The sequence below is a fragment of the Periplaneta americana genome, chromosome 13 (assembly GCF_040183065.1).
Source record: "Periplaneta americana isolate PAMFEO1 chromosome 13, P.americana_PAMFEO1_priV1, whole genome shotgun sequence".
In the NCBI taxonomy this organism is placed as follows: domain Eukaryota; kingdom Metazoa; phylum Arthropoda; class Insecta; order Blattodea; family Blattidae; genus Periplaneta; species Periplaneta americana.
In genome coordinates, this window is record NC_091129.1 from 127,257,678 (window position 1) to 127,285,064 (window position 27,387).

General features: G+C 33.9%; 1 protein-coding gene across 6 annotated transcripts in view; it reads left to right on the forward strand.

The window, feature by feature from the left end:
• Positions 1 to 26,351, forward strand: part of LOC138712410 (F-box/WD repeat-containing protein 9-like) — a 57,352-nt gene extending 31,001 nt beyond the window's left edge. The window contains exons 1-9 of one of the 6 annotated variants that reach the window (XM_069844184.1): positions 2,859 to 3,333; positions 4,309 to 4,395; positions 5,596 to 5,749; positions 8,471 to 8,616; positions 13,449 to 13,678; positions 15,168 to 15,423; positions 18,238 to 18,357; positions 19,364 to 19,522; positions 20,626 to 26,351. In XM_069844184.1, coding sequence (XP_069700285.1) covers positions 3,313 to 3,333; positions 4,309 to 4,395; positions 5,596 to 5,749; positions 8,471 to 8,616; positions 13,449 to 13,678; positions 15,168 to 15,423; positions 18,238 to 18,357; positions 19,364 to 19,522; positions 20,626 to 20,721 — 1,269 coding nt within the window. In that variant the 5' untranslated portion in view covers positions 2,859 to 3,312 and the 3' untranslated portion in view covers positions 20,722 to 26,351. Of the gene's footprint in view, positions 1 to 2,858; positions 3,334 to 3,692; positions 4,147 to 4,308; positions 4,396 to 5,595; positions 5,750 to 7,511; positions 7,707 to 8,470; positions 8,617 to 13,448; positions 13,679 to 15,167; positions 15,424 to 18,237; positions 18,358 to 19,363; positions 19,523 to 20,625 lie in introns of those variants that run through there. The other 5 variants (XM_069844180.1, XM_069844185.1, XM_069844182.1 and 2 more) reach the window with 5 other exon arrangements.
• The last annotated feature ends 1,036 nt before the right edge of the window (positions 26,352 to 27,387 follow it).

Here is a 27,387-nt window from a genome sequence, read left to right on the forward strand (position 1 = left end):
AGTGAGAACATTAACTTAATCTTGCACATTGTGTGCAGCTTGCGGTTGTGAAAAATAGCGGACGAAAAGTAATGCTGATAGAACGCAAACGCAAAAGACACTAAGATTTATTACTACACTATAAAAAACAACCAAATATAAGCTAAAAGAGTAACAAGGATAAAAACAAATATAGACAGTGAAACGTAATCACCTGCATACCTATAGTAGTCTACAACAGCAAATAATTGGAGAAACTGGAACTGTCAGTCAGTAATCGTCATCTTTGTGAACAAATATTAAGCTGTTATGCTAAAACTGTCAATTAAAAATTCTTGTCTTCGTGATTAGGCCTATTCATATTTACACATTTCATCAAATCTGTACCGATGGAGTTCCTGAAATATTTAATTCATAGAGTTAGGACATTAACTTAATCTTCCACACTCCGTGCATTTTGCTTAGACCTAATAATAAATATTTCAATAAACAAGGAAATGCATCAACTGTTATTATTAAATCGAATATGTGCAGGAATGTCAAAATATTGTAACTAGGCCATATCTAGATAGTATGAAAATACTTAACCAGATTTATTTTGCACTCACTTATTGATTCATAAATAAAATTGATTGAGAGAGATACTGTCTATCTTCTTGTGCAAAGCAATACTGGTGGTGAATTGATGGTATAAATTTATCGCGTTTAACAGCAGATAACCATTTACTGAGAAGCTCAGGCTTTTGCAATGGAAACCTAAAAAGAAAGTTTGCGCTTACTCCTATAAAACATTCTCTTCTATTAACATAATAACTATGTACTAATGTTCTCAGTCATTTTACAATATCCTAATACAATATATGTAACTAACTTACTTGTGAAAAGAAATTTCCGAATCCTTCTTACGTCGATTCGTACAGTTGTATGCGGCACAACTATGCACCATGATTCCACTTACGGAATTTATATAGGAGTACAATGAAAATAAATTATAAAAGAACACTATTTGTACAGTTGTATGCAGCACAAGCGCATACGATGGTTTCACTTATAACAAAGAAATATGATTAAAATACTATTTGTATAGGCCTCATATGTAGCACAATATTAAGCCTACACTGTGATTTCACGTATATCACAGGAGAACGATTCATTTAAGCTATATAAACGCTATATACACACACACTATTGATTAAATTAATACGCACCTATTCCAAACACATTCAATAATATTGAATAACCTTCTATGTTATTTTAAATTAGGCGGAGTCGTGATGTAAACATATTGTAGTCACATGATACTCACCCTCAAGATGGAGATGCGCGAAAGTGTTCAATTTTTGGTCGAGGAACAGCGCTCGTAGTGAGTCTAGGTTAAACTATAAAACGTCTTTGGTTGTTGTCTGTACTACGCTAGCAAAATTTTGCGAAATTTTCGTACTCCCATCTCGTTCAAAGAAAAGATAGCATAAACAATTTATTTCTTGAACCGGTAGTAATAACGGGCCCGTTGACTTGTTCGCTCATAAGCCATTAACATATTGTTTTTACGTTGTGCTCATTACAAACAATACAGCAGAATTAAAGCAGAACACACCGCCATGACACAAACAGTGCACGATGTTATTCGTCTCCTAATTCCCGCCCTATACAAGAACCAATCAGATTCACTGATGGCGGCTGATGGAGACTGCCACCACCTCTGCAAGTTGTAGTGATGGGCGAAGTTGTTCTTTTCCCGGAACAGTTCCGACTGTTCCGGTTCCGAAAAAATACTGTTCCAAATAACAGTTCCGAAATAACAGTCACCAGTGGTGATGAGTCGGAGTCGTTGAGTCGTTCAAACGAACGGTACAGTACCCTCCCTCTTTACCATGCTGCTCACACTGGAGCACTCATAGGCATGACATAGTACACATTCTTATCTATAGATGGCACTGCAATGCACATTCGAATCGATTTTGGAAAATTGCTGTGCATGCGGACAGAACTCAAAAGCTTAATGTTAGTAATTAAACAGCTGTTGACTACAAGGACAGAATACAACACTTTGTTTTCGTACATAAAGTTATAAAGACATGGTAGCCAACTAAAAAAAATAACATAACATTTAAAACATATGGTATGTAATGTCTCTTCTCTCTATTACATAATAAAAAAAACAAATCATTAATTTTTATTTTTACTTTTCTTAATGCAGTTATAATAATAATAATAATAATAATAATAATAATAATAATAATAATAATAATAATAATAATAATAATAATAATAAATATTACAATTTCATAAATAAAAAATATATATATTGGCAGTACTGAAACCTGGAAACCCCGCAGTGGGTTAGTAAAATGTTGGAATCGCATCTTTACCAAAGTGTAATTTAAACTTCGCATTAAACCTCGCTCTCCAAATCAGTACTTATATGGGTAGTTTCCAACAAATAATGCTACAACATTTTTGTCGTTCTTTGATATCAGAGAAGATAGCACAAAAACTTGTGCTTGTCAGACTTAACCTCAACAAACGACAAACAGACATTGTAACTAAAGCACTCATTACCATTTACGACTTTAACCTTTGTATAGAATCAGCTGATCAATGAATTAATAATAGTATGCGTACTTTATGACTTTGTAGAATGTTTATAAAACAGAATTAGTCAACTAATGGTGAAATAAACCATAAAGCGGGAATGAATATTACAGATTATTAAATACTTACTATAACATTACAGATGATTGGCCAGTCTTACAAATGTTGATATTAAAGTTCGCGCCACCGCAAGGATTTCAATTTCCATGCGCCCCCCTCCAACCACGTGAGAGTTTCAAGTACCAACTTCATCCAACGAAGTTCCAAGTATAACATAAAGAACAACGAGAACAGTGTAACTGCAGCTGTCGGTTCATCGGAACAAGCTCCGACGTTCCGACTGTTATCTCGGAGTCGGAACATACCTTGTGCAACGCGGTACTGCGAGCCCGCAACAGCTGGGCAAGTGAGCAGCTCGGAGTCGGAACACTGTTATTTCGGAACAGGAGGTCCCGACCTACTGTTCATTTTTGCAACAGTTCCGAGAGTCGGAACATACCCTGTGCAACGCGGTACTGCGAGCCCGCAACAGCTGGGCAAGTGAGCAGCTCGGAGTCGGAACACTGTTATTTCGGAACAGGAGGTTCCGACCTACTGTTCATTTTTGCAACAGTTCCGAGACCGGAACAGTTCCAAAATAACTGTTGTGTTATTTTTTACCCATCTCTAGCAAGTTGGGCACCGGTGCGACACCGGTGGAGCATCAATGACGTCATCGGTGGAATTCGGAACACCGTGATGCCATTGGATTGCTTACCGGTGAGATTCGGAATACGCTCTATGTTGGCATCGTTTTAGCATTGAGCTGCAGATCATCATCCACAGGGATTAGGCCTTTCGACCTGTTCCGTCCTCTCAAAGAAATTGTTCTCTCCATCTCTTCGTAGGCCTTCCTCTCTCTCTCTTGCCTTTGGGTTTGTACTCTAGAATCTTTTTAGGAATACGGTATTCTGGCATTCTTTGTACGTGTTCATAATATTTTTCTTGGTATTCTTTTATCTTATTATTTAAGTTGAATAAAATAAAAGAACACCAAGAAAAATATTATGAACACGTGCAGCTACAGATCTTTCTGTTATTTGTCTATGACCAAGAGTGAACGGTAATACTACACTTAGCCGACAGAAAGCGCTACATATAGGACGTTGCTGGACAACTTGCGTCGGCTTGTGGACGACAAATCTGCTAAGTGTAAATGGTGACGCTACGCTTGATGTTGCGCGGCAAATAGCAAGTGTAAATAGGGACCTATTGATCCGACGAAGCTGGATGATTACGGAAGAAAATTTGAACCGATCTTGTTAATTTAGAAGTTATCGGGGTGAATGTTACTTATGTCCCGCCCACTATAGGAGACGTAGGCCAGTTTTACACTAATCCTAAACATCTTGACGGGATAATAAAAACCTAACGTAAGTGTGTCGGTGTCTATTCCAAAATCGGCGGAAGTTGCTCAGCGCTCCCTTAACCAATATTCGTTCAGTGGGCGGTGGATATTCTACATTGACCTAAATGTCATACGTACCGGTAGCAAATTAAAATTTGACCTTCATGGGGCTTTTGCAGTACAAAGTAATGATGATGATATATTCTTTTAGAAAAAAATGCTAATAGTTATAGAATCTATTTTTCCAAGAATAAATATAAACTACTTATTTTTACACGAAATCATACGCTTTATTCATCAAAGCAGAATTATTATCACTTTTTCTAACATTGGTTTTTTTTTTTCAGAGCAACTCTGCAATGTGCGATTTTCCAATGACTGGAGATAGTGATGCAAGTGTAGAAAAATGGTCTTTAGAAAACATTCCAGTAGAGGTATAGTGTCCTTAAAATTAACTGTATTGTTATTTTTAGCTGTGAAGATGTTTTATAACAAACTATATTGTGCTGATAAAGTCAGTTATATAGGAGAAAGTGGTGATGAAAAAGAAAAACACGACGTTTCAAAGATTGGATCAATCTTCAGGTGATCAAAACATGGGATGAGAATGGGTTCCTACTCGTTGGAATCGTTACAAACAGCTAGTATACATTACTGACTTAACGACCAACAAAATCTTTGGAATTCGCGAAGTAGAGGGGCAAAGGAACAAAGATGTCATGATGGTTTCAAGGCAGAATAATGTGAATTAAAGTCACATAGTAAGAAAACAAAGAAAATAGAATGGGATTTTATGAAGTAGCTTCCACATTGCTTCTGAAATACACTGACGAATATTCCAAGATCAGTTGCTTTACTTATGTTTCAAATAGCTTTGCCACAGAAATTTGAGAAGGCTTGAGAAAATAGGAAGTTTACAGTTTATTAAGTAAGAATAAGACTTACTCATCATGTTAGGAAATCTAAAAGACAGTAATGGAAAATCACATCAATCATCCAGATAGAGTTTGTGTATGATAGGAATTTTAAAAGGCGAGAAGTGTGTAAGAAAATAGAGATCAGCACTTAGAGTAAGCCTATCGTCTCTAATCTGGGTTAATTTTATATTTTTATTGTAAAAATGTTAGTTGGTACGTGAACACATAATTTCTCACTAAGTTATGTCATTGATTCTACATGCTGCTCAATTATACTAAGCACATTTCGACCTGGCGGATCAAGGTCACGTTCAAATGTACAAACCACACACGAGTCACTGAATTGAAAACTATGAACTGAAGCACTGGTAATCCCAGCTATCCCAATTGACTTTAGTTGAGGAGAATGGTCCAGGAATGGGATAAGCACATGTGACAAATGCAGTCCATTGCTTGACCTTGATCTGCCAGTTCTAAATGCGCTGACAATAGCCATGATTGTAGCCTACTTTATGCACACATAAGAAAGTCATGTGTATGAATTTTGTTGAAACTTTCATTTTTGCATAAAGAAAATATTTTGTCTTTAAACAATAGTTTGTTGTAAAGTATATATCTTCTTGTAAAGTGATTACACTTTACAAAACTTAAATGAAGTGAATGCTTGTTAATCAAACCTGACTTACAACAACCATAATGAAACGTGTTGTATTTCAGATTTTTCTTCACATCTGTTCATATTTGGACGCACGATTTATTACACATTCATTAAGTGTTGTATGTAAACGTTTTCATGAAATATTGTCTGATGCAGCAATATGGAAATCACGTATTACAAAACGTTGGGGCAGCGTATATCCTCCAATACCAGGTATGAACAATGAGATGTGTATGTTTACAATAGTAGAAGAGATCGTGAGTAAAATTGATCATGTTAACAATATTATATATAATAAATTTTAAGTTGTATATACATGATCATATTTCTTTGCATATGACTTATTACAGTCTTTCTTCACCTTTTAAAGAGGATCTTTCAAGGAATCTCTTTCCCTAGATGTGATATCAGATAATGGGTAAAAGTCTAGAATCCGTATAATGAATGACTTGGCCGTTGTTACGAGAATAGAGGATGTATACAAAGTTTGCGACAAAAGTAATTTAAAGTTTGGTTAAAAAATGGCTCTAACCATATCACCCCTCTTTTTTTCTCTCGCCTAGTCCTCTCTTCTCTCACCCTATTCTTCACGTATTTCTCTTTCTTTTGTTCTCTCTTTTCCCTATCTTCTATGTTATCGTATACACGTGTGGAATAATGGCTAGCGCATGTAGCCACAAAACCAGGTGACCTGGATTCGATTCCCGTTTGAGGCAAGTTACCAGGTTGAGGTTTTTTCCGGGGTTTTCCCTCAACCTAATATGAGCAAATGCTGGTTAATTTTAGGTGCTAGACCCCGGACTCATTTCACCGGCATTATCATCTTCATCTCATTCAGATGCTAAATAACTTGAAATGTTGAGTGAGTCGTAAAATAACCTACTACTAGATGCTCTGTGTTGTCTTATCTCTATATTATAGTCACTTTCATTATCACATTGTAATTGTACTTTCTATTAAAGCCATTACCATTCAAACAATCAACACTGTCAGTACTCATATGCCACAAAGCCACAGAGAAATTGAAGAAATCACAATAAAATATACACTATCACCTGTCTTATATTACTTTACAGATGACATAGGAAGTTAAAGTGACATGTTAGGTTATTATTGGTTAAAAATGATGAACTAGACCTAAGTTAAGTGGAGTGGGAAAAAGTCAGTTAAAAACAAGATAGCCAGAACATAATAAAATACATGTCACGCAATATACTAACATAAAATGCCGACGGCCAGCATGAGTTGTGACAATTATAGAAAAGACGTAAGGGGTTATTGATGCATATCAAGGTTACTGAGTTGTGTCAGCATAATAGAAATGTAGTGAAGTGGTTGCAAGACTCGAGTCTTACAGAAAAATCCCATCCCTCATATCTGATGATCAATCTATCCCACCCCATCACATTCTCCCTCAAAATAATGTTAGCTAAGCTAGCCTATTTTTTTCTACAGGAGATAGTATGCCTTTACCAAATCCTCTAAACCTGTCACTCAACTCAGGGATAAGCTAAACTATGATGACCTAATCTTTTTTTACAAGAGATGGCTATGTCTTCACCAAACCCTCTAATAACTATCCCCTCAACAAACCCTTCAACTTTGTCACTGAACTACTAACTAAATTAAGCGAATCTAATCTAATCATTCATACAAAAAATAAATGTGATGCAATGTTACTAGGTACTGAAGATGAATGAAGATTGGAGATAGGAATGTCCTCAATTTTGTATGCTTCACTGACGAAGCAAGTAGTACTGTTTAACAGATACAACTGTAGAATCTGAGGAAATCAGCTGTCTCACCAAATCATACAGAAAAATACAACCAAAAACATAGTTCGATGCAGTTTCATCTAACCCAAACCCTCTAATACTGTCACTGAACTCTGGCTGTCACAAAAATCGGTCTACCTGACAATTCATAATCATAAAATTCTAGTATCCTTGCCAACAGTATTATTTGATCATTACAGAAAGCACCAGTATACTTATTATTTCATCCAACGGTCCTCTTCCGCATAGAATGCAACATATCACTTGCATACATCAATCATATTAGCCCTGAAACCCAGTGAACACCCTCAGAACATGGATTCCTAGTATGCACAATCAATAGATGACAGCAAAGCAGAGAAGACTGTATGGACATGTGCTGTGTGCAACTACAGGTGAGTGCGTGCAATAATGGTTCAAGTCTTTATACGGATTCTAGATTTTAAATTCTTTTAATGTGCTGGAATCAGTTTTTCTTTCTGTTTATTGTATACAGTCTCTCATTGAAATTAATTCTGCAATTGCATCATTTTTTTTTTTTTTTCCAGTCGAGTAAGACGTAATCTGCACTTAAGTATTTAATTTCACCTGAAGTAAGTCTCTGTATACATTATAATCAACCAGGATTACTGGCGTTCTTTCTACTACAACTTGATTAAAGGCTTTTTGTAATCAGTGATGCAGGTATTTTTGTGTGTTGAAATCCTTTGTACTGTACTGTTTACTCAGTAATATCAATGAGAACTATCCATCAGCACAGACCTGCTTGAGAGTATCAATTCAATTTTTCACTAAAATGTCATTGTAATACGTAACTATCTTTTTACTTTTGAGAATACATATGCATTAGTAACTTTGAATCTTTACGATTACCCCCTTTAAAATTTGAATAACCATATTTTTGTCTATTTTCTGGTAGATTTGTCCATTTCAGTACTCTGTTTGGAAAAATCATATCTTGACAGAGCAGTTTTTAGTGGAGATGTTGCAGCATTGTAATCTCTGGTCTCAGCCATCTCATTTCATGGAACTTACTCCATTGTGTCAGAAGAGGCACGTATGATTTTATGTAGGAAGAGGAGAGTAGTATATTCATTGTTGAACTTTTAGAAGAAATAGATGCAACAAAAAGTTGATCTGTTGTAATTATTTTTAACAGTTGATAGCGATGATTTCAACTGGAGACTAGCCTGTGTATGTATTGAAGACCAATATGAGTTTTGGCAAAGGAAGGATGCGAATATGAGGTCAATATTAAGAAATGACATACATTATGCATCTGTAGATGCTATACATTTAATGGATGTAAGTATCAAGAGTCAGTTTCCTTTAATGGTGCACAACTTTAGTTTTACCTAACATTGCAATCTTTCTTGGACATTTCTTTATAACACTTAAGCAAAATGTTTTGAAGACAGTCAAGACATTTACACTTACACTTTTCTTTACTTTCTACCATATCTTGCCTGCCGATCTGGAGCTGCATTCGAGCATGGGTTCGATTCCCACTTGGGGTGATTACCTGGTTGGGTTTTTCCGAGTTTTTCCCATCCTAAGGCGAATGTCAGGTAATCTATGGCAAATTCTCTGCCTCATCTTGCCAAATACCAATTCGCTATCACCAATTCAGTTGATGCTAAATAACCTAGTAGTTTATACAGCATCATTAAATAACCAACTGCTATTCTCAAGCATAAAAATGTGCATTGTAGATGTGTATTGTTTTTTCTTTCCTTATCACTAGTAACAGTTTACTTCATATGACGGTTTGTGACTTTTTTTGCCGAAAAATCAATGTTGTGAAGATGTTACAAGTTTTCTTGTTATGTGTTGTATGTATTTTTCAACAGTGCACTTGTCTCTTGTTACCAGTGAGTGATACTCTGTTTGTAGTTTATTTTCGAACTGTCCTACAAGACGATAAGGATATAATAATTTACTGTGTACCTGGATAAGAAGATACACTTTTTTTTTATTTCATACAAAATACATTTTGATATAATTCCAAAAATGGGGCAACTTCATATTGAAATGGCACCAGACAAGAACTGGATTACCACAAAAATCAGTAACCAGATCATTACTATTCAATATCCTGATCTGTGACTTGCTAAACGAATTCAAACAAATAACACCAAAATATGTTTATTTGCAGATGACAAACTAATATGGAAACAGGGGATAAAAAAAAGAAACATACGCTACAAGCAAATAAAGAAAAAATGAAATTACAACAAACAAAAAAAAAAACTAGAAAATTTGACAAACAAAAAACAGCACACAGATACGTAATGATAAAGACTTAAATGTATCCATGCACAGAGAAACAATACAAGAAAGCTATCCCACAACATACTTGGAATATCATTAGACCATGTGTAAAATGTTACCCAGAAAGCTAGTGAGAAAACAAGAACACTAAAGAGACTGGTAGGAGCCAAATGGACGGAACTGTAGACCTATTAAACAGGATATACATTTGATGAAAGAGTAATGGAACGGAGAAAAATTCCCTCCGGTGCCAGGATTTGAACCCGGGTTTTCAGCTCTACATGCTGATGCTTTATCCACTAAGCCACACCGGATACAACCCCGACGTCAGACGGAATTGTCTCTGATTGAGTTCCAACTCTTGGGTTCCCTCTAGTGGCCGCCCTCTGCACTACGTCATAGATGTCTATGAACATAGGACCGAAGTCCACACATGTGCTGAGGTGTATCCGGTGTGGCTTAGTGGATAAAGCATCAGCACGTAGAGCTGAAAACCCGGGTTCAAATCCCGGCGCCGGAGGGAATTTTTCTCCGTTCCATTACTCTTTCATCGTATGATGATGCAGAATATCTGCATGGAAATATCATATGTACTTCGGTACATTGAAATAATATAGGATATACATTGCTTACATAAAACCGAACTTACTGTACAGTAGAGAAATATTAGCCACAATCAACAATATTCTGAAACTCAAATTAGGAACAACACAAAATAGCGCATTAGGAATAATAACTGGCGCTCTAAAATCTGCCTTTATAGTGACTATGGAAGCAGTAACTAATTATTCACCAATAATAAGAAAACTAGACAACAAAGCTCTAATCTTAGCTACAAAATTGAGAAGCAATCCTAATGAAAGTAAAATAAAATACTTACTGGATTTAAACAACATACAGAGAAAATGGTGTATGACCCATAAGAAAAAGTAGGAGCGTGGTCATTAACAAACCCCCTACAATACTGATAAATATAAAACTACATACATCTACTGCAACTAATAAATTAGCAAATTTAGTGATCCACCAGAACTTCAGAGATAAGTAGCATTGCTGAGTTTGGAAAAAAGGTACCCACAAAACTAATGACTAAAAATATTTACAGATGGCTCTGTACAAAGTTACAAACAACATGCAGGCACAGGGAGTATACTGCCAATTTATTCTTCTCATAGTACATACCATAATGCTAATAACTTTGATGGAGAAATGACTGTAATTGAAACAGCCCTCAAGAACCTATAATAATATAGCAAACAGAAACTGATTCCAAAATTGTCATAGAGGCTATCTGCAACTACCATACCAATACTACGTAGTATAAGAACACAGATGAAGCTTCTAAAACCAAAACCACAACAAACTGTGCTACAGTGGATCCCTGTCCATGTAGGTATTGCGGGAAATTAATTGGCAGATATGCTTGTCAAAAAAGGATCAACAATACTTAACATATCTGAACATAGCCCTCTTGGTTTTTTATCAGACAGTACATCTCACTTGACGATATGCGTCAGAGGAAGAACAATTGTTTGTATGCATCTGAAGTCTGACTAGTGTAATATATAGCTAGTCAGCGATGTATGCAATGGAGAGGGAAAGGAACTGGCCACCATACTCCATTATCTCCTGGCCTAGTTGCTTCATAAGTGATGCCTTATTGGTGTCACTTGTGAGGTTCAAATCTGTCTTCAGACAGTTGACTAAACAACAACAAAATAAACAATACTTAACAAACCTCACAGGAATCTAACAACTAAAATCAGGATATAAACTACGAGGCCAAGAAAATCGCAATTGCTAAATTCTGTCCCTTCAAAGCCATGACTACCTGCCAGAAAATCTTCATAGAATAAGAATTGTAAAAGCACAACAAACTTTGAACAGGAAGTGGTAGGAAATGTATCCTAATATTCAACTGCAGACATGCATTTTGAATAGGCTATGCCAAGAAAATTGCAGTGCTGAATTCTGTCCCTTCATGGACCATGACTACCTGCCAGAACATCTCCATAGGATAGGAATCATAGAAGACCCAAGATGTGTAGTGTTAATGAGTACTCAAAAACACCACCTAACCTGCCATAAACTGGACAGAAGAAAACAATCCACTGAGAAGCATTAGGACTGTACTGGGAAGCAAGCTAGTTAAACCTCATCACCATTGGACAATAACAATAATAATTCCAAGAGTAAGGTATTTGACTTAATTTATGAATTTGAACAGTTTAAGTAGATGTGCGCGCTTAATTTAATGCAAATTTCCATGAGATAGCTCTTCACATACTATAACAGTTTGTAATATTATCTTCCTATTTCCAAAAGCTGGTATTTAAAAAAGTTAGAAATATTAAAAGATGTTGGTTTTTGGTTTTGTATAATGAGTTTCTGATTATATCAGATACTTGCTCCTCAGCCAACAGTAGATACTGTGAAAGTAAACTGTTGAAGAAAATATGTTTTGTAATTTCTTTGTGGCGAGGAAGCAATTCTGACCCTGTAGTTGTAAAAAGTGAAACATTTACAAAGAAACAGAATTTTTGTAAGAAGTTTTCGATCAAATGCATAATTATGTAAATAATTACTAGAGAACTCTCTGTAAACAGTTTTAGAGAGAAACATTGTACCATTTCATTTATCACTTTATCTTGTATAAAAAAGACAACAATAATAACCTCCCCTCCCCGGAATAAGGGTCTAAGTATGAAGGGAAACAATGTGCCATATACCCTTTCAGCCACTTTAGAGTAAATCGCCATTTCCTGTAATTTTTCTTTCATCAAATAGTCATGACAGTCTTTTCAGCAAATATGAATATACTGGTATTTCATGTGCATCATTTCCAGTTCACTTGACTTGTTCATTCTGGATATGAACAAAATCCAGTCAATATTTGAGATAAATCACTATACATAGATACAGACAATATGTTTGTTGCAATGTAATTTGAGGGATCCTTAAAACTTGTATTTCCGTGAAAATCTCGAAATTTATTTTTTAGAGTACCACACACATAATGTGAAAGTATGTACAATTTCCATTAGGAAAACGAAAATTTTATCTTCTTATTTGAATGCTCAGTAAATAATTTCATTTCAATATATCTTGTAAATGATCAATTTTATTTTTACATAAGTTGTATTACCATAGTACCACAGTCTACTATATACAGTCACGAAGCTTGAGTTTTGAGGGTGCTAGAAACAATAGACTGTGACGGTTCTATTTTGCATTGCCTGTAATGAGGCGATATTAGCGATCCTAGTGGTGAGCAACTATGTAATATTTGCATTTTTACTACGTATTGAGCTTCGCGACTGTATGCAATAGACTGTGATAGTACATCATTTTTTTTTAAATCCAATGCCACCTGGTTGTCATTGACATTTCTGATCTCTCCTGGCAATGGCTTATTTGTAACCCACTTCTGAGGTTGGGGTGCCTGGAAGACGGAGTTACGCTGCCCCGATGACAGATGATGATATGATTATGAATTGCCAGGAGAGATCTTAAACCTAAGCCTAACCTAATTTCCAGACCATGGACGAACACAGGAACATTACCCTTTAAGGAAAAATTACTTGTTCTAACCGGGAATCGAACCTGGGACCTTATAAACTATAGTCAGAAGCTCTGACCACTAGCCCACGAGGCTGGTCACCATAGTACATCGTCTGTGGTTCATACTACTCACATAACGTGTTATTGAGTCACAGACTGCTTTACTGAATGTCTTTGGATAATGAGATGTATAACTTTTCATTCTTATGAACTTGTGTTCATGAGCGTGTATGTATACTTGCAAATTCTAGGTTGTCATCTTCCTTCATTAGGGATGGTTGAAACATAATGATTCTTTGTTTTAGTCTGGACTGGTATGTGTGTCAGGCTCAAGGGACCGGAGTATTGTGGTATGGGATCTTACGAAAGCACACAGTGGTGGTACAGATATATCATACCACATAACAGCAGATGCTCACAAAGGCTGGATTTGGAAATTGGCATCTTGTGGTGAAACAATATATTCGTGTTCTTGGGACACAACCATTAAGTCATGGAAACTCATGCCTAATCTGCAGCCACTCTCTGTTTTTCAGTAAGTGTTATCAATCAAATGAGCTGTGATGTATTCAAAACATTTTTTTTTTCATTTCATTGACTGTATTCCTTAGATCTTATATTAGCATTGTAGGAGTAGTCTTGAGATATGGAACAATTCAGAACTTATACAAAATTATGCAATACATAGCACGCAATTAATTCAGTTTACAAGCATAAACAATAAATTCATCAGATGAGTGGAAGGTATAAGTATGCAGAAATTTTGTTAATTATGTTCTAAACCTTTTTTCTTGCTCTTCAAAACTTTAAGAAAATGGACAATGCATTGAAGATCGAAATACACGAATAATGAACTCCTTTTTTTATAATAGTTGAGACTAGCTTTGATTAGTTATAAATATATCTTTATTTTTTAATGTAAAACATTATCAGGAAAAGAATGTACTCACAAGGTAAGGTCAATTTTTTTAAATTTTGGAAAAAATGACGTCCTTTTATGCACATTAGTCATCCATAACAGCTTTTGCTTGTAAATTTGGAATAGACAACCCTATGCATTGTGTAATGTGCTAGTGAGTGAGTGAGTTTGATGAAATTATGTAAAAAGGAATTCGTGGTTTACATATCCTGGACTAATAGTACAGCAGTATGATACTTCATATAAAATATTTATGTCCGCCGAGTTAGCTCTGTAGTAGCGTGTCTGCCTCCAGACTAGCCAGCCTGGATTTGATTCCTGGCGGGGATTGTAAAATTTGTACCTCGGGACTAGGAGAGAAGGCAGTGCACAACTTCTAATTACTAAATTGTGTACCAGTATGCGTGGGTTAATCCCAAATCTCTCTGCAGTGCATATGAGGAGAAGGCATATATCACTGTTGATAGCGATTAGTCTGTCAGAGGGGGACATCAAGCCTAGCGGCCCCCTTGGTGCTATTCGATAGGAGTAGGCTACATGACAGCACTGGATTTCGCCTTCTCTCTTTCCCACCTTCATCATCATCCTCACCTATTCTCTACACTACACTTCCACGAACACTTACACATACACTCATCCTAGTACAACATATAACTCTTCACATCATGCATAACATGGCCTGCCGAAGTGGTGTGCAACTTGAAAATGCGGAACCCGAATCACATAAGTGAAGTGGGTAGGCATTAGACATAGATAAAATATTTATGGGCACATTTGTAATTTCTCGTATTAAAAATATGAGTTAGACCTATATATCCAGGTAACTTCCAAAATAGTACAATAATTTTTATAATCTGCAGTGTATTAATTTTTCTTTACTCACAGTTTTCGTTGCAGAGGAAGTTACAGTTTTCTGTAATTGCTTTTAACCAAGCCAGAATTAATAAAACTGGAAAAAATAACAATTGTCTTTTCATATTTATATTTATGTATTCATTCTGTGGAGAGCTGGTATGTCTCATTGTTTTCTGATAGAAAATTTAATTAGTTGGAAATAGATGCTCTCTGTACATAGATGATATTAGATTGCGATTTTCTACAACAGATGTCGGACTGCAGCTCTGTCACTTGTCTGCACAGCAAACCTCGTGGCAGCTGGAACATTCTTAAAGTCTGTGATGCTATTTGATACCAGAGTTGGAGAGTGTCAGATTAGTTCCTATACAGCACATCGACGTGCTGTTCTTGCATTGTCAATGAGTGGTAACTTCATTGTATCTGCAAGTGAAGACCAAACATTGGCTGTGTGGGACCAGAGGGCAGGCAAAGTTCTCAAGCAATTGAAATTATATGAAAACAATGTAAGTATTATGTACGTGAATTTTAAAACCCTTTTTAATTTTAGTATGCATATGCAATTCCCTTGATAATCATCATTTTTGTGTATGTTATTTTAAATAAAACAAAAACAAGATTGATGCACCAAGAATTCAACAGAGGCTCTTCAAAATAATGATAAATTATAAACTAAGAGGGTACCAGTACTAAGATGTTTGACACCCTCTAACTACATGGTAGTGTGAAATCAAGTGTGTCATTTCTTTATGATCCAGTAATGTATATTAGACCTCTCTGTAGATTGAAAACTCAAAAAAGTTTCATATCCATTGTTCAAGAATTAAAACAGAAAATCAATATCCCGAATTTAAAAGAAAACCTACAAATTAAACCAAACCCTTTAACTCTATTAAATATGGAATATAATCTAAATTTAACAGAAGAAATACTGAAATCAGAAGTAAACACTGAAATACTAAAACAATTGTCTTTAGAGACAATTAATATTAGATACCCTCCACAAAACTGGCTTCATTTATACACTGACGGATCCTTGATCTCCAGAGAACAAGGTGCCGGTGCAGGTGTTACGTGCTGTCTCTTCTCACTTTATAGATCTCTTGGGTATGGAACAACAAGTTTTGATGAAGAAATCATTGCAATAAGTGAAAGTCTCAGGAATCTTCTATGCCACATCAGTAAATTTAAAAATGCAGGTATATTGTCAGACTCCAAAGCAGCTATTCTATCAATAGTCTCTAAACACACACCTTCATCTCAAACAGCAGAAATAACTAAAATGCTCTCTCAATTAATATCACTCAATAAAAGAATTGTATTCCAATGGATACCATCCCATTGTGGAATCCTGGGAAACGAGAATGCGGATGCTTTAGCAAAGAAGGGCAGCACTGCTACTTACAGACCTGTTACTAAATCTACGTATTACTCTGTGAAAAGATTTATTAAATCTACATACTTAGACTTCAACAAACAAAATTTGATAACACAATCCCATGGGAAAAAATGGAACTCTCTGCATCAATATCCACAGTTAATTCCCGATTTACCACGAAAATCGTCTGTAGCTGCATTTAGATTGGCAACAGGCCATGATTGTTTGGCCAAACACCTGCATAGAATTGGAATATATCAGTCCCCTAACTGCCCATTGTGCAACTCAAACCAAGAAATGGATTCGGAACACCTCAAAATCTGTGCTTCAGTGGCTGGTCATGATAATATCTTTGAAAAATATTGGAGTGCAAGAGGTCAAATGACTTTATTGTCAAACGCCTGGCATTAGAAAACAACAACAACATATTAGACCTCTGCATTTCCTTGAAAATTGTCGACCATGCTCGCTGATCAGTTCTTGGTTGTGAAGAAGGCAACCAGGAAATGATAACGCTCGAGTACATGCAGTCGAGAATTTTAAACAGACCGGTTGAAATATTTACTCGGTCGGTCGAGAGCTCTGGAGGTTATTGCACTACAATTACATTGCCTTTTAATGCATGATACCCAAAATAGCCTACCAAAGAAGGTTGCCATTTTGTTTTTACTTCATATAACACGAAAATTAGGAAGTATTTGAACATTTAAACAAAAAAACATAATTTTTAAATAACACGATTATTTAAATGAAATAATGCTTTATATTATCACTAATGTTATTCAGCATCCATCTTGTCGAAATCATATCAGTAAAGAAAATGTTTAATGTAGCTTATTAAATATGTGATTGCATAAAAAGAACAAAGATTTTGTGATGCATCTCAGACTTCTTCCAAAGAAGAAATAATCTATTTCAGTCACAGTATTAATACAAATAAACCAAATCTACATGTTCAGTTTGCTTAACATTTTTACAGTAATGTATATTAAGAGATGCTTAATTGCAGACAGTGGTTGACATTGTTGCTCCTTATGATAAGGTGGATGCAGATTCTATTATTCCACATTCAACGACCATATCAAGAAATATCAAGGATGCAGCAAACAAAATTCGTGCTGAAGTTATTCCAAAATTAAAAGAATCAATGGACAAATCGTCATTTGGTTTTAAAATTAATTTTTTTTTTTTTCAATCTTATCAAGAATTCGCTCCTCTTTAATGTATTTACTTTTGTCCTGTGCCATTACAAATATAACACTGTTACAAAATATTATAAGTTAACTGTTCCGTTCAACTAGAGGAGAAAGACAGTAACATATTTTTTTATCTTATTTTTAGTGCTGCTTATACTTTATATTAATATTCCTATAGACGACCTAGTTTGTTAAAATTTTATTTTATTGTTTTACTAGTGTATTATTATTATTATTATTATTATTATTATTATTATTATTATTATTATTATTATTTAAATATTTCATTGTAATTTTTATTCAATCTGTTAGCCTGTATACATACTAGAATCACTAATCAGGTGACAAGACATCAGGCAGTTTAACATTTCCATAGCGCATACTGTAAACACATCGATCGAGACAGTTTTCAGTCTTTCTCTTAGAGTGACCAGGGCACTGGTCGGCTATGATGCTTCATCAGGTGTTTTACTTTCTGCAGAGTCAGGACACGTGGCAGCCAGCCTGCTGCTTATACTACAGAGAGAGGAACTGATTGTGTGTATATCATGACTCTTGGTCAGTCGTTCTCAGTGAAATGCAGAGCTCTAATGTATATCCAACCATTCTCCAGAGAAATTCCATTTTTGTTTGTAATGGAAAATGATTTGTCAATGTTTGCATTGTTTATTTTAAGTTGAAGATATTAATCACGAATATGCAATATGTAGTGTATTAATCTTGTTGTTGATGTATTGTTTTTAAAGGAAGAAGAAAATGCTTTCCCCATGTGTGTGTCATTCAACAATGACCTCCTGTATGTTGGTGATACAAAAGGTCGTTTGCATCTTCTGAATCCTGTTCATGGGCATTTTAATATAGTCGAGGTAGGTAGTATTTTTCTGCTACAGCTTTCATAAATGAGCTTTTCCTGGAAGGTATTCTATATAGAACCATGCCCTACAATAATTGTGTTGTAAATAAGAAATGGTAGCATGAACTCGTCTCGAAGTAAATATGAAATACAGAATGCTTTATGCCAAGTCATTCCATACAAGTTCAAACACTATGTGGCAGCCATTCTACGACAATAGGCGAAATAAAATGGTGTACTGTTCGGAAGGACGTGTATGTAAACCTATTTTGTTACTGGCTCTCATTTCTCACAACGCAATGGCAGTAGCATGTAAGAGCATGTTAGCTGTTAATTTTAAAAGCAATTTTGTTGAGAGTTAATGAGTATAACCGAAATCCTAAAAGAAAGATTGATGTTCATATGTGTATAAGTTTTATTTCTAGAACTAATTGTCGTCATAACAGACTTAAAATGATTTAATTATTATTTCTATAACCATCACAGTTTTGTGGAACGAATTAATGACCATAAAATCGAACCTGCACTATACAATATTTCAGAAAGAAAATTTTTGCAATTTCTGTTAACACATTATGGAATTTATTGATGGGAGTCTGCGGATGCAACGGAAAAATGAAGTGAAATCGAATAGTCACAAGCGAAAATACCTTAAAATGTCTGTTAAGTTTAAAATTGAAAAGAAAAAATTTAATTGAAACTGTTAAAAATTCAATAAAACCAAAATACAGAAAATTTCTGCAAGATCCAAATATAATTCCTGATTATCACAGAAGATTAGCAGTTACAAAATTAGACTTGTTACTGAACATTACTCTTTTGCAAAACATTTATATAGATTAGGAATTTTAATTTCTCCAAATTGTGTGGTACTTAATTAATTGAAAGAAATGGATGCAGAAAATATTAGGGCTTGTAAAGTTCTAGCAACTAGTGAATATTTTGTAAAGCAGTATTAGAAATGACCTAATGTCACAGACCAGAACTACTGAATAATAGTTGACTATGTTTATTTTCAGTCTTACGAAGTTGGACACACAGCAAAATTAACATGTGTCCAGCATGGAATGGGTAGCATCCTTACAAGTTCAACTGATGGCACTGTTCGAATATCAACACCCACACAGCGACCAGAAAACATAGCCGTCGTCAGTTCTCAGGGAGGGGAAGTTACAGGAGTAAGTAAATATCCAATACTTGTCCTAGTGGCTCCTCTGCCGATGGATCTGAGGTTCATAGGTTCAAATATGGTTGAAGGTGATGAATTTTTATAGCTCGATAAAAATTCTTGGCATAATTTCCTTTGGAAGAGAAGTAAAGCTGGAGGTCCCAGGTTGTAGATTTACTACACATAAAGTAATCCTGTTTCTGAATCAGAGAATTGTAGGCAATGTTGCTGGAAATTTTCTCGTCTAGGATTTCTGCTTTGCAGACGAATGTCCTGTGAGACTGAAGGATTTAATACCATATTTGGAGACCATGTGAGCTGGTTCCTGCCATAATTGTAGTAGTACTGAAGATTTCCACAAGGCCGTTAACATTTGTGAAAAGGGATGGGATTGGTTTTCAGCATTAGATACGTTGCTTTAGAAGAAGTTGGTACAGTGGACATATTACGGCTGAAATGTTCAAGGTTAATGTAACCCATCTGTAGATGAAGTGCAGAGAATGTGCCACAGTTCGTATTGAAAATTGAATGAGAACATTCGATATTGAAATGGAAAAAAAGAGTCTCATGAGAAACAAATAGTAACCGTAGTAATGTTACTTTGTACCTGTCATTGTTTTAATTAATTATTATAATGTTCAGGCTTATTTTAAAATATGTTCTATTACCAAAGGGCAATATGCAGTGACATAGGCAGAGGGGCTCACTGGACTGAAGTCCCCCTATTTGTCAATAAATATTTTAAAATTATGTTATATTAAAAAGCATGAAGAAACTATCCATCATTGGCTTTGAGAGTTCGAGACTGAAAGAAAAAAGTCTTCCTTGATATGAGTTGAAGTGAAAGTGGTTATCTGTCTGTCTTTCTATCTATCTACCCACCTATCTACGTATTTAATTATTTACTTATATGTTTTTGTATTTATTTACGTACTTATTTATTTCTTTATTTATTTACCTTTTTTTTATTAATTTTTTCGTTTGTTCGTTTTTTTTTTTTAATTCATTCATTCTTGAATATCTCTAGACAAAATTTATTTCATTCTCTTGTTTACAAATCCTACAATTCATGTGTGTGTGTGTATAATAATTTTAACTGTTTATTAATTCCAGTTTGACTATAAGAACAATGTTCTAGCAGTCGGAGGTACAGACAACGCAGTGGAAGTTTGGCTACCGTGTTATAAATCTGTGGAAGAGGAAATGTGATCACATTGGGCAACTTTTGACATACATGTTGGTACTGGTGTATGAATGTGTGAAATTCCTTCCTTTGTTTACAGCAGCATGTTAAACGTTATTTTAATTAATATTTGTTAAAAATGATAAGAGATATTTGGTGATTTGTAGTTCTCGTGACGTTTTTTTACTTCCTTTTCCATCTTGAAGTATTTCACATCATCTCATCTTGCAGTACTAGTTATAAATGGTAATGTCTTTGTTGAAGAATAACATCAGTCACAATTGTTTCCAACTTCGACATTGGTATGTGTTGGAGGTATAGTAAAATCCCTCGTAACTGGTACCCAAATAACCGGTAATACCAAAACAACGGCACTTCTGGTTGGGCCAAAACAAAATTTTGAATCTGCCACATTGTCACAATCTGAGCCGTCAGTTTTGCCACATTAGAAAGTTCACACGAACTTTAATTTTCAGTGAATATTCAAATCTAAAATTAATGTATTATTTGTATTGTGTGATGTGTTTAATAAAGAAAATCCACACAGTTTTTATGTTTATTTAGTTATGTTTGGGCCGTCAGTGTTGCCACATTAGGAATTCACACAAACTTTAAATATTCGAACCTGGAATTAGTGTATTATTTGTGTTGTGCGATGAGTTTTAATAAGGAAAATCCACACACAGTTCTTATGTTTATTCAGTTATGAGCAAGTGATAGAGAAATAAAGTTCACATGGCTGCAGGTTCAACATTTGGCACCATGAAATACGAACTTTTTTTTTTTTGTATCGATATTTATTCAATTATCTGGCAAAATCTAGTATCTGGAACTAGCCTGGTCCCTTTGGTGCCGGATAAGAGGGATTCTACTGAAGCATATTACAGGCTTGTAGTGTAGCATGTGACAGCAGGTTGTTGCCAAATTGTATGGAGAGTTTAATTACGTCAGTTACCTACATTCCAGACAGATGCTGTTGTAAAGAAAGTAAATTGAATAAAAAATTAACGAATTTAATTCAAAGATTATTGTTATAAAAGAGCAAATTAATCATTTGAAGAGTATCAGTGGTTATTTTTTTTACATAGTTGGCAACAGCTTTCCTAATTCAACAGTAACAAAATAACTTGTTCTCATAAATTGAGAAAAGTATTTTTGTAATAAGAATAAAATGTAAGTACAGAGTATGAATTATATAAGATGGTATCTTTATATATTTTTTGCATTAATTTTAATTCTCACAATAAAAATATATTTTCAGAAAGTATTTTAATTTCTGTCACCAGTGAAGTTTATCGTAATTGCTGCATAAAATTACTGATGCAATTTATTAACGTATTTACGGTGAGATCTTCTCCAGCTCTGACTTACATAACAAAGAGAAGTATAATTAATTAGTTTGTACCTTCTTCCACTTTACCTTGGTCTGATGTTTTTTATAATCTTAACTTAAAATAGAAAACACATCAGAACATTTGTATAAAAATTGTAAAAAGTATGGTTTTATTATAAATAACGTCATATTTTCGAACTGATTGTGTCAATTCCTTCACTTTGAGTTGGATCGTTTGATCTGTAGTTATAAGTGTAAAAGCGAAACATTTTATCAAAGTTTCTTCCTCTAATGTTTACACTTAACATTGTACATGAAAATAGATTGAAAACTCTGTTGCACTAAACATATTTTATGATATAATTTTATACGTATGATGGTGATTACGAATATTGTATTGCAGATTCTAAATTATACCTGACAGTTTTTGTCAGACATTCACGAAAACCTGATATGAATTGGTAGTATCATTAGTAGTTCTGATATTAAATAGCAGTATTGAAAGTGATGATATAATGCTCAAGCACCACTACTATTAGTAGATTTGTTTTATGTTCTGTTTTAATCAGAGTTGCCAGATATTTCAGATTATAGTAAGAGACAGAGACATGAATACATCTCTTGATGTGTAAGTAACCTAAATTATTCAATGTAAAATAAATTTATATTGGTTAATGGGTTTTTAATTAACTAAATTCCATTTCACATAATTATTTGCAATACCAAACTTAAAATGTATATTGTATTTGCCACTTTCAGGTACCGTTCACAAGATATTATTTCATTTAATATGGTTAAAAAAATCTTTACAAGATATAATAGAAAAGTGATTAAAACCAACAAATCAGTTAATTAAATCAGATGAACACTTGTATTTTGTATCTGTCAACTTCAGAGCCATTTGTGGAGTCGGAATTGTGGCATTTGATTTCAGTCATGGAGTGAAAGCCAGAGTCTTAATAATAATCATTTTTATTTATTTATTCTGCCGAAGTTAAGGCCATCAGGCCTTCTCTTCCACTTAGCCAGTCTTGAGGTGAGAGTCTTGAAGTTGAGTTTGAGTCGGTAAAAGGGATTGATTTTAACTTCAACCTTGATCTTGGACCTCGGACTCATTTCGCCATCATTAATACACATATCATACAATAGCCCGGGTTAAATTCACAATGTGGCATGCTGTACTTGTACAACAGCATGGCCGTTTGGCTACCCAATCATTCACAGAGTAGGAGTAGTAAGCAAAATAAGCCTCATTCTGCAGTGCAAGCCTCTAGGTCCCTCCTCCGTGCAAGAGAAAAAAAAAAGGACCTCTCACCTAGGCAAAATTCTGCGTACACCACTGATGCACTCCAGGTGTTGACAGTAATATGTAGGGAAAAAAAAAAATCCCCTCATAATGTACACAAATTTTCAATTGCTACCTGTGGTAATACAACTAGTTTTTGCTTTTTTGTATTCAATTTTAGTTATACTGTGCTACATTTTTTATTAATTTCGTATGTTACACACTTTACATTATTATGGCTTGTAAGTGTTCGATATATCGATGCTCTCTAAGTCGTAAAATCGATTATTTTCAATATTACTTAAATATCCGATGTCGAAACCAGCTGTGATTATCACTTGGGATATACCTACTTATGATTTTTTCCTCGCTTATAATATGCAACCTGAATTTTTTATAAAAAGAATTACGAAAAAAAAGTGCTTCTGTTACTCGAGTAAATACGGTAATTATTATTTTCAACGTGGAAGACCTGTATGCAGAGATTAATTTTATAGTACTATGAAGTTTAAGTGATCAGATGTAAGAAATGAGTGTTCTGTTAACTTGGTAAAGGTTGAACTACTAGTATTTCTCAACTTCAATTAGTCATGCAGAAAATTCATCTTGGAAAATAAAAATAAAACAATTAATTCGGACTGCCAAATTATCTGTTAAATATGAGTGATGTCACCAATGGTTAATGTTTTCCTAGGTATTAGTGTTTTTATTACACTTATACTGGAAATATATATGTAGGCCTGACATAAAGGTTCTGTAAATGTGTTTTATAATGTTAAATTTCTAAAATAGAGTTAAGAATGACAATGATCTTACATCTCAAACAATTAAGCAATCAGTTATAATTATGCTACTAAATCCCTGGAAAGTTCCTTACATACATCTTTCTTATTTTTTGTGAAAATCTTCCTTCACCGTCTCCTCCCCTAAAATAAATCTGGCAACCCTGGATCACAGTATCAGTTCATTCCTTATAAGTTTATAACAGCAGTCCGGTTTTCCCATTGTCTCACTATGTGTATGCGTATGTACATACACAGACGAGTAAAATTGGTATGTCTTTTTGTCATTAATTATGATTTATCATGTTTAATCAATATTTTAATAAGCATGTTCGGTTTTTGTTGAATATCAAAAACTTATCGTATGTAATTCAACTGCCTTTTTGAAATCGATAATTGAACATAAATTTTAGTTACAACATAATTCATATAATTATCTATTATTAATATTACATCACTATTTCCTCATTTTAATGTGGTAGATAATTTGTTGAAGTCAGTATTGGAGAAGAATGTAGTGATTTTATGGTTTACTGCGCAGATAACAGAAATTCTGTATTCAAAATACTATATAACGAGTGCTTGGCTGCAGAATAATTGTTAATTTCATGACAACGATCCCTCCTAGTACTGGATTTTGCTTTTAATGTGAAAGGTGAAAAATAGCAAATCTTAATAGTTTGTGGTGCTACATATGAAATAATGAACTGTATTTTTTTAATCCAATGTAATTATAATATCAAATAGCCTTTTTATGTTGCAAATTTGTGTTCTAGTTAACTATGTTTAAGTTTATTTACTCTATTGTAAACAGTCTATACATTGCACTAAGATTAAGATGAATTACCTGTGTTTTTAGTGACGTATGTGTTGCAAGATCTTTCATTGTCCTCCTCCTACTTAACTGTTTTTCAGAAATTATCATTTAGTTTAGGACGTATATTTAAATATTACTTATTGTTAGAGCACTATAAAAAATGCATTTCTTAATGATGTACAACCCATACGCCTCTGCTGTAATGTCGAATATATAAAACTACACATTTTCAAACATGATGCCAGTAACTAATGAAGAGAATATTACATGATAAGTAAAATCATGAATTGAGTTTTGAATATGAACTACCTCCTCATCTAAGCCTTCACATCTGTTATCTCATATCCGAAAAATCAGTTAACTGCCAAGGAATTAATTTTATTAAAATCAGTTGTAACTGTTATTACTCTATTGATAGATTAATTTATTTCAAAGTACGCATAAGAACTAAGATTAAAAAAATCTCAGGAAAATTCGCAGCAATAATATAATAAAAATATTTTTACCATTACTTGCATCTCTTATTAGTCATATGTCTAGTAAAAGTATCGAGCAACTTCCATATTTCAGTTTAAAAAGTTAGACATTTCTAATAATTCAGATTATTATACATGTGGTTGGAATCTGTTATCCAGCTATTTGACAATGAAGCTATCTGACATCTTGCAACCCAACAATGATGACCATTATTAGTGACCATTATTAGTAGCCAACCATTAGTAGAGTCTTTTTACAAAACATATTTTGATAAAGTCGAAATATCAATATTATGTAATTTCTTGGTAAGGAAGTCATACCAAGTGAGAAATCTAAATATTGCCAAAGCAGATTTTTGATGTTCTTATGAAATAGTTTATTATAAATATACCAAACTCATTCTTAATTGTGATTGAAATATACTTTAAATAAGGTGCACTGTAACACGAAATTTATGTTTGTTACTAAAACATTGAATAATGCTAATGTAACTTAACAAGGTATGTTAAAAGCCAAAAATATGATTGTAATATAATAGGTGTAAAGGGAATGTGTAATGAGGAAAGGTGCAATACAATGAAATTATTCATTTGAAATGTTAAGTGTAGGCCTACAGTGTAAAGAAATTATTTCAGTACTTCTAAAGTCGTGTATTGGTTTTAAAATTGCAAAGTTTTTAAGACACATAAAGAAATATGGAAACGACTATGGGACTTCTTTGGTGCTATTGAAGGATGAGGAAATATCATATGGAAGAAAATTCTACTATAGTAACCATGCAAAAATGTTCTGCTCTTAAGTTTCATAAACTTACGGATATGTCAAGTTTAAAGCATTTCAATATGGAATTGTTGCTTTTGCTTTTGTTTAATGTGCTCTTAAAAAGTATTAATTACATTTGCTAATTTATTTTTATTTATAACTGTTTTTACAATATTTCTTTAATAAATTTCTTGGATATATTTTAAGGTGTCTTTATTCATACTGGTTTCAGAAGGGAACTAAACCAAGTTACTTTGTTGCGACGAAAACTGTGGACAGTCTAATGAGACATCCTAGTTGCGGCGCTGCCTTTACTCATATTTAAAATTTTTTACTGATGAACTGTAATATTAATTGATTGCAAAATTTCTCCTTTAATGCTTCCTTGTATGTTAAAGAGAGGAAGTTTGGATATGAATTGTGATGATGAATCATGTAACAATATTATTTTACTTCATCATCACATAAACTTCACATCACTTCAGGGCATAAACCTACTGGCCCATTCTGCCACCAGGGTTCAACTGATCTCTCCAACATTTCCTTGGCCTCACGAAATATGTTAGTATTTTGTTCTTTCACTGTTTGTTAAATTTCACTGCTTGTGTACAGAGGTGTGAAAATTATTAGAATAATCTTAATTTTAAAGGTTTTTTAATAGTTCCTTCACAAATATTCATTGAATTGATGAATATTGGTATATAATATTACTATACTGATGTAGGATATATTTACTACTAACAATGCCGGAAAGCATTGTTGTACATTGGTATTTTTCTTATTTTACAATTGTTATGGGAATTCAGAAATTATTATATTATGTTGGCGGAATTGGAAACATCAAAAATTAATTAAGAAATGCTTTAAACAAATTGTTGTTTGCGTTTACATTGTTGTGAAGGTTCAAATGAACGTATACACCTGTTTTGTGCATATAATTTTTTATGTTTCCAATTCCGCTAACATAATATAATAATTTCTGAATTCCCATAACAATTGTAAAATAAGAAAAATACCAATGTACAACAATACTTTCCGGCATTGTTAGTAGTAAATATATCCTACATCAGTATAGTAATATATACCAATATTCATCAATTCAATGAATATTTGTGAAGGAACTATTAAAAAACCTTTAAAATTAAGATTATTCTAATAATTTTCACACCTCTGTACTTTGTGACCTGGTAGAGTGTAAGAGAAGGCCTTATAGTCTTAACTCTGCCAGCATAAATA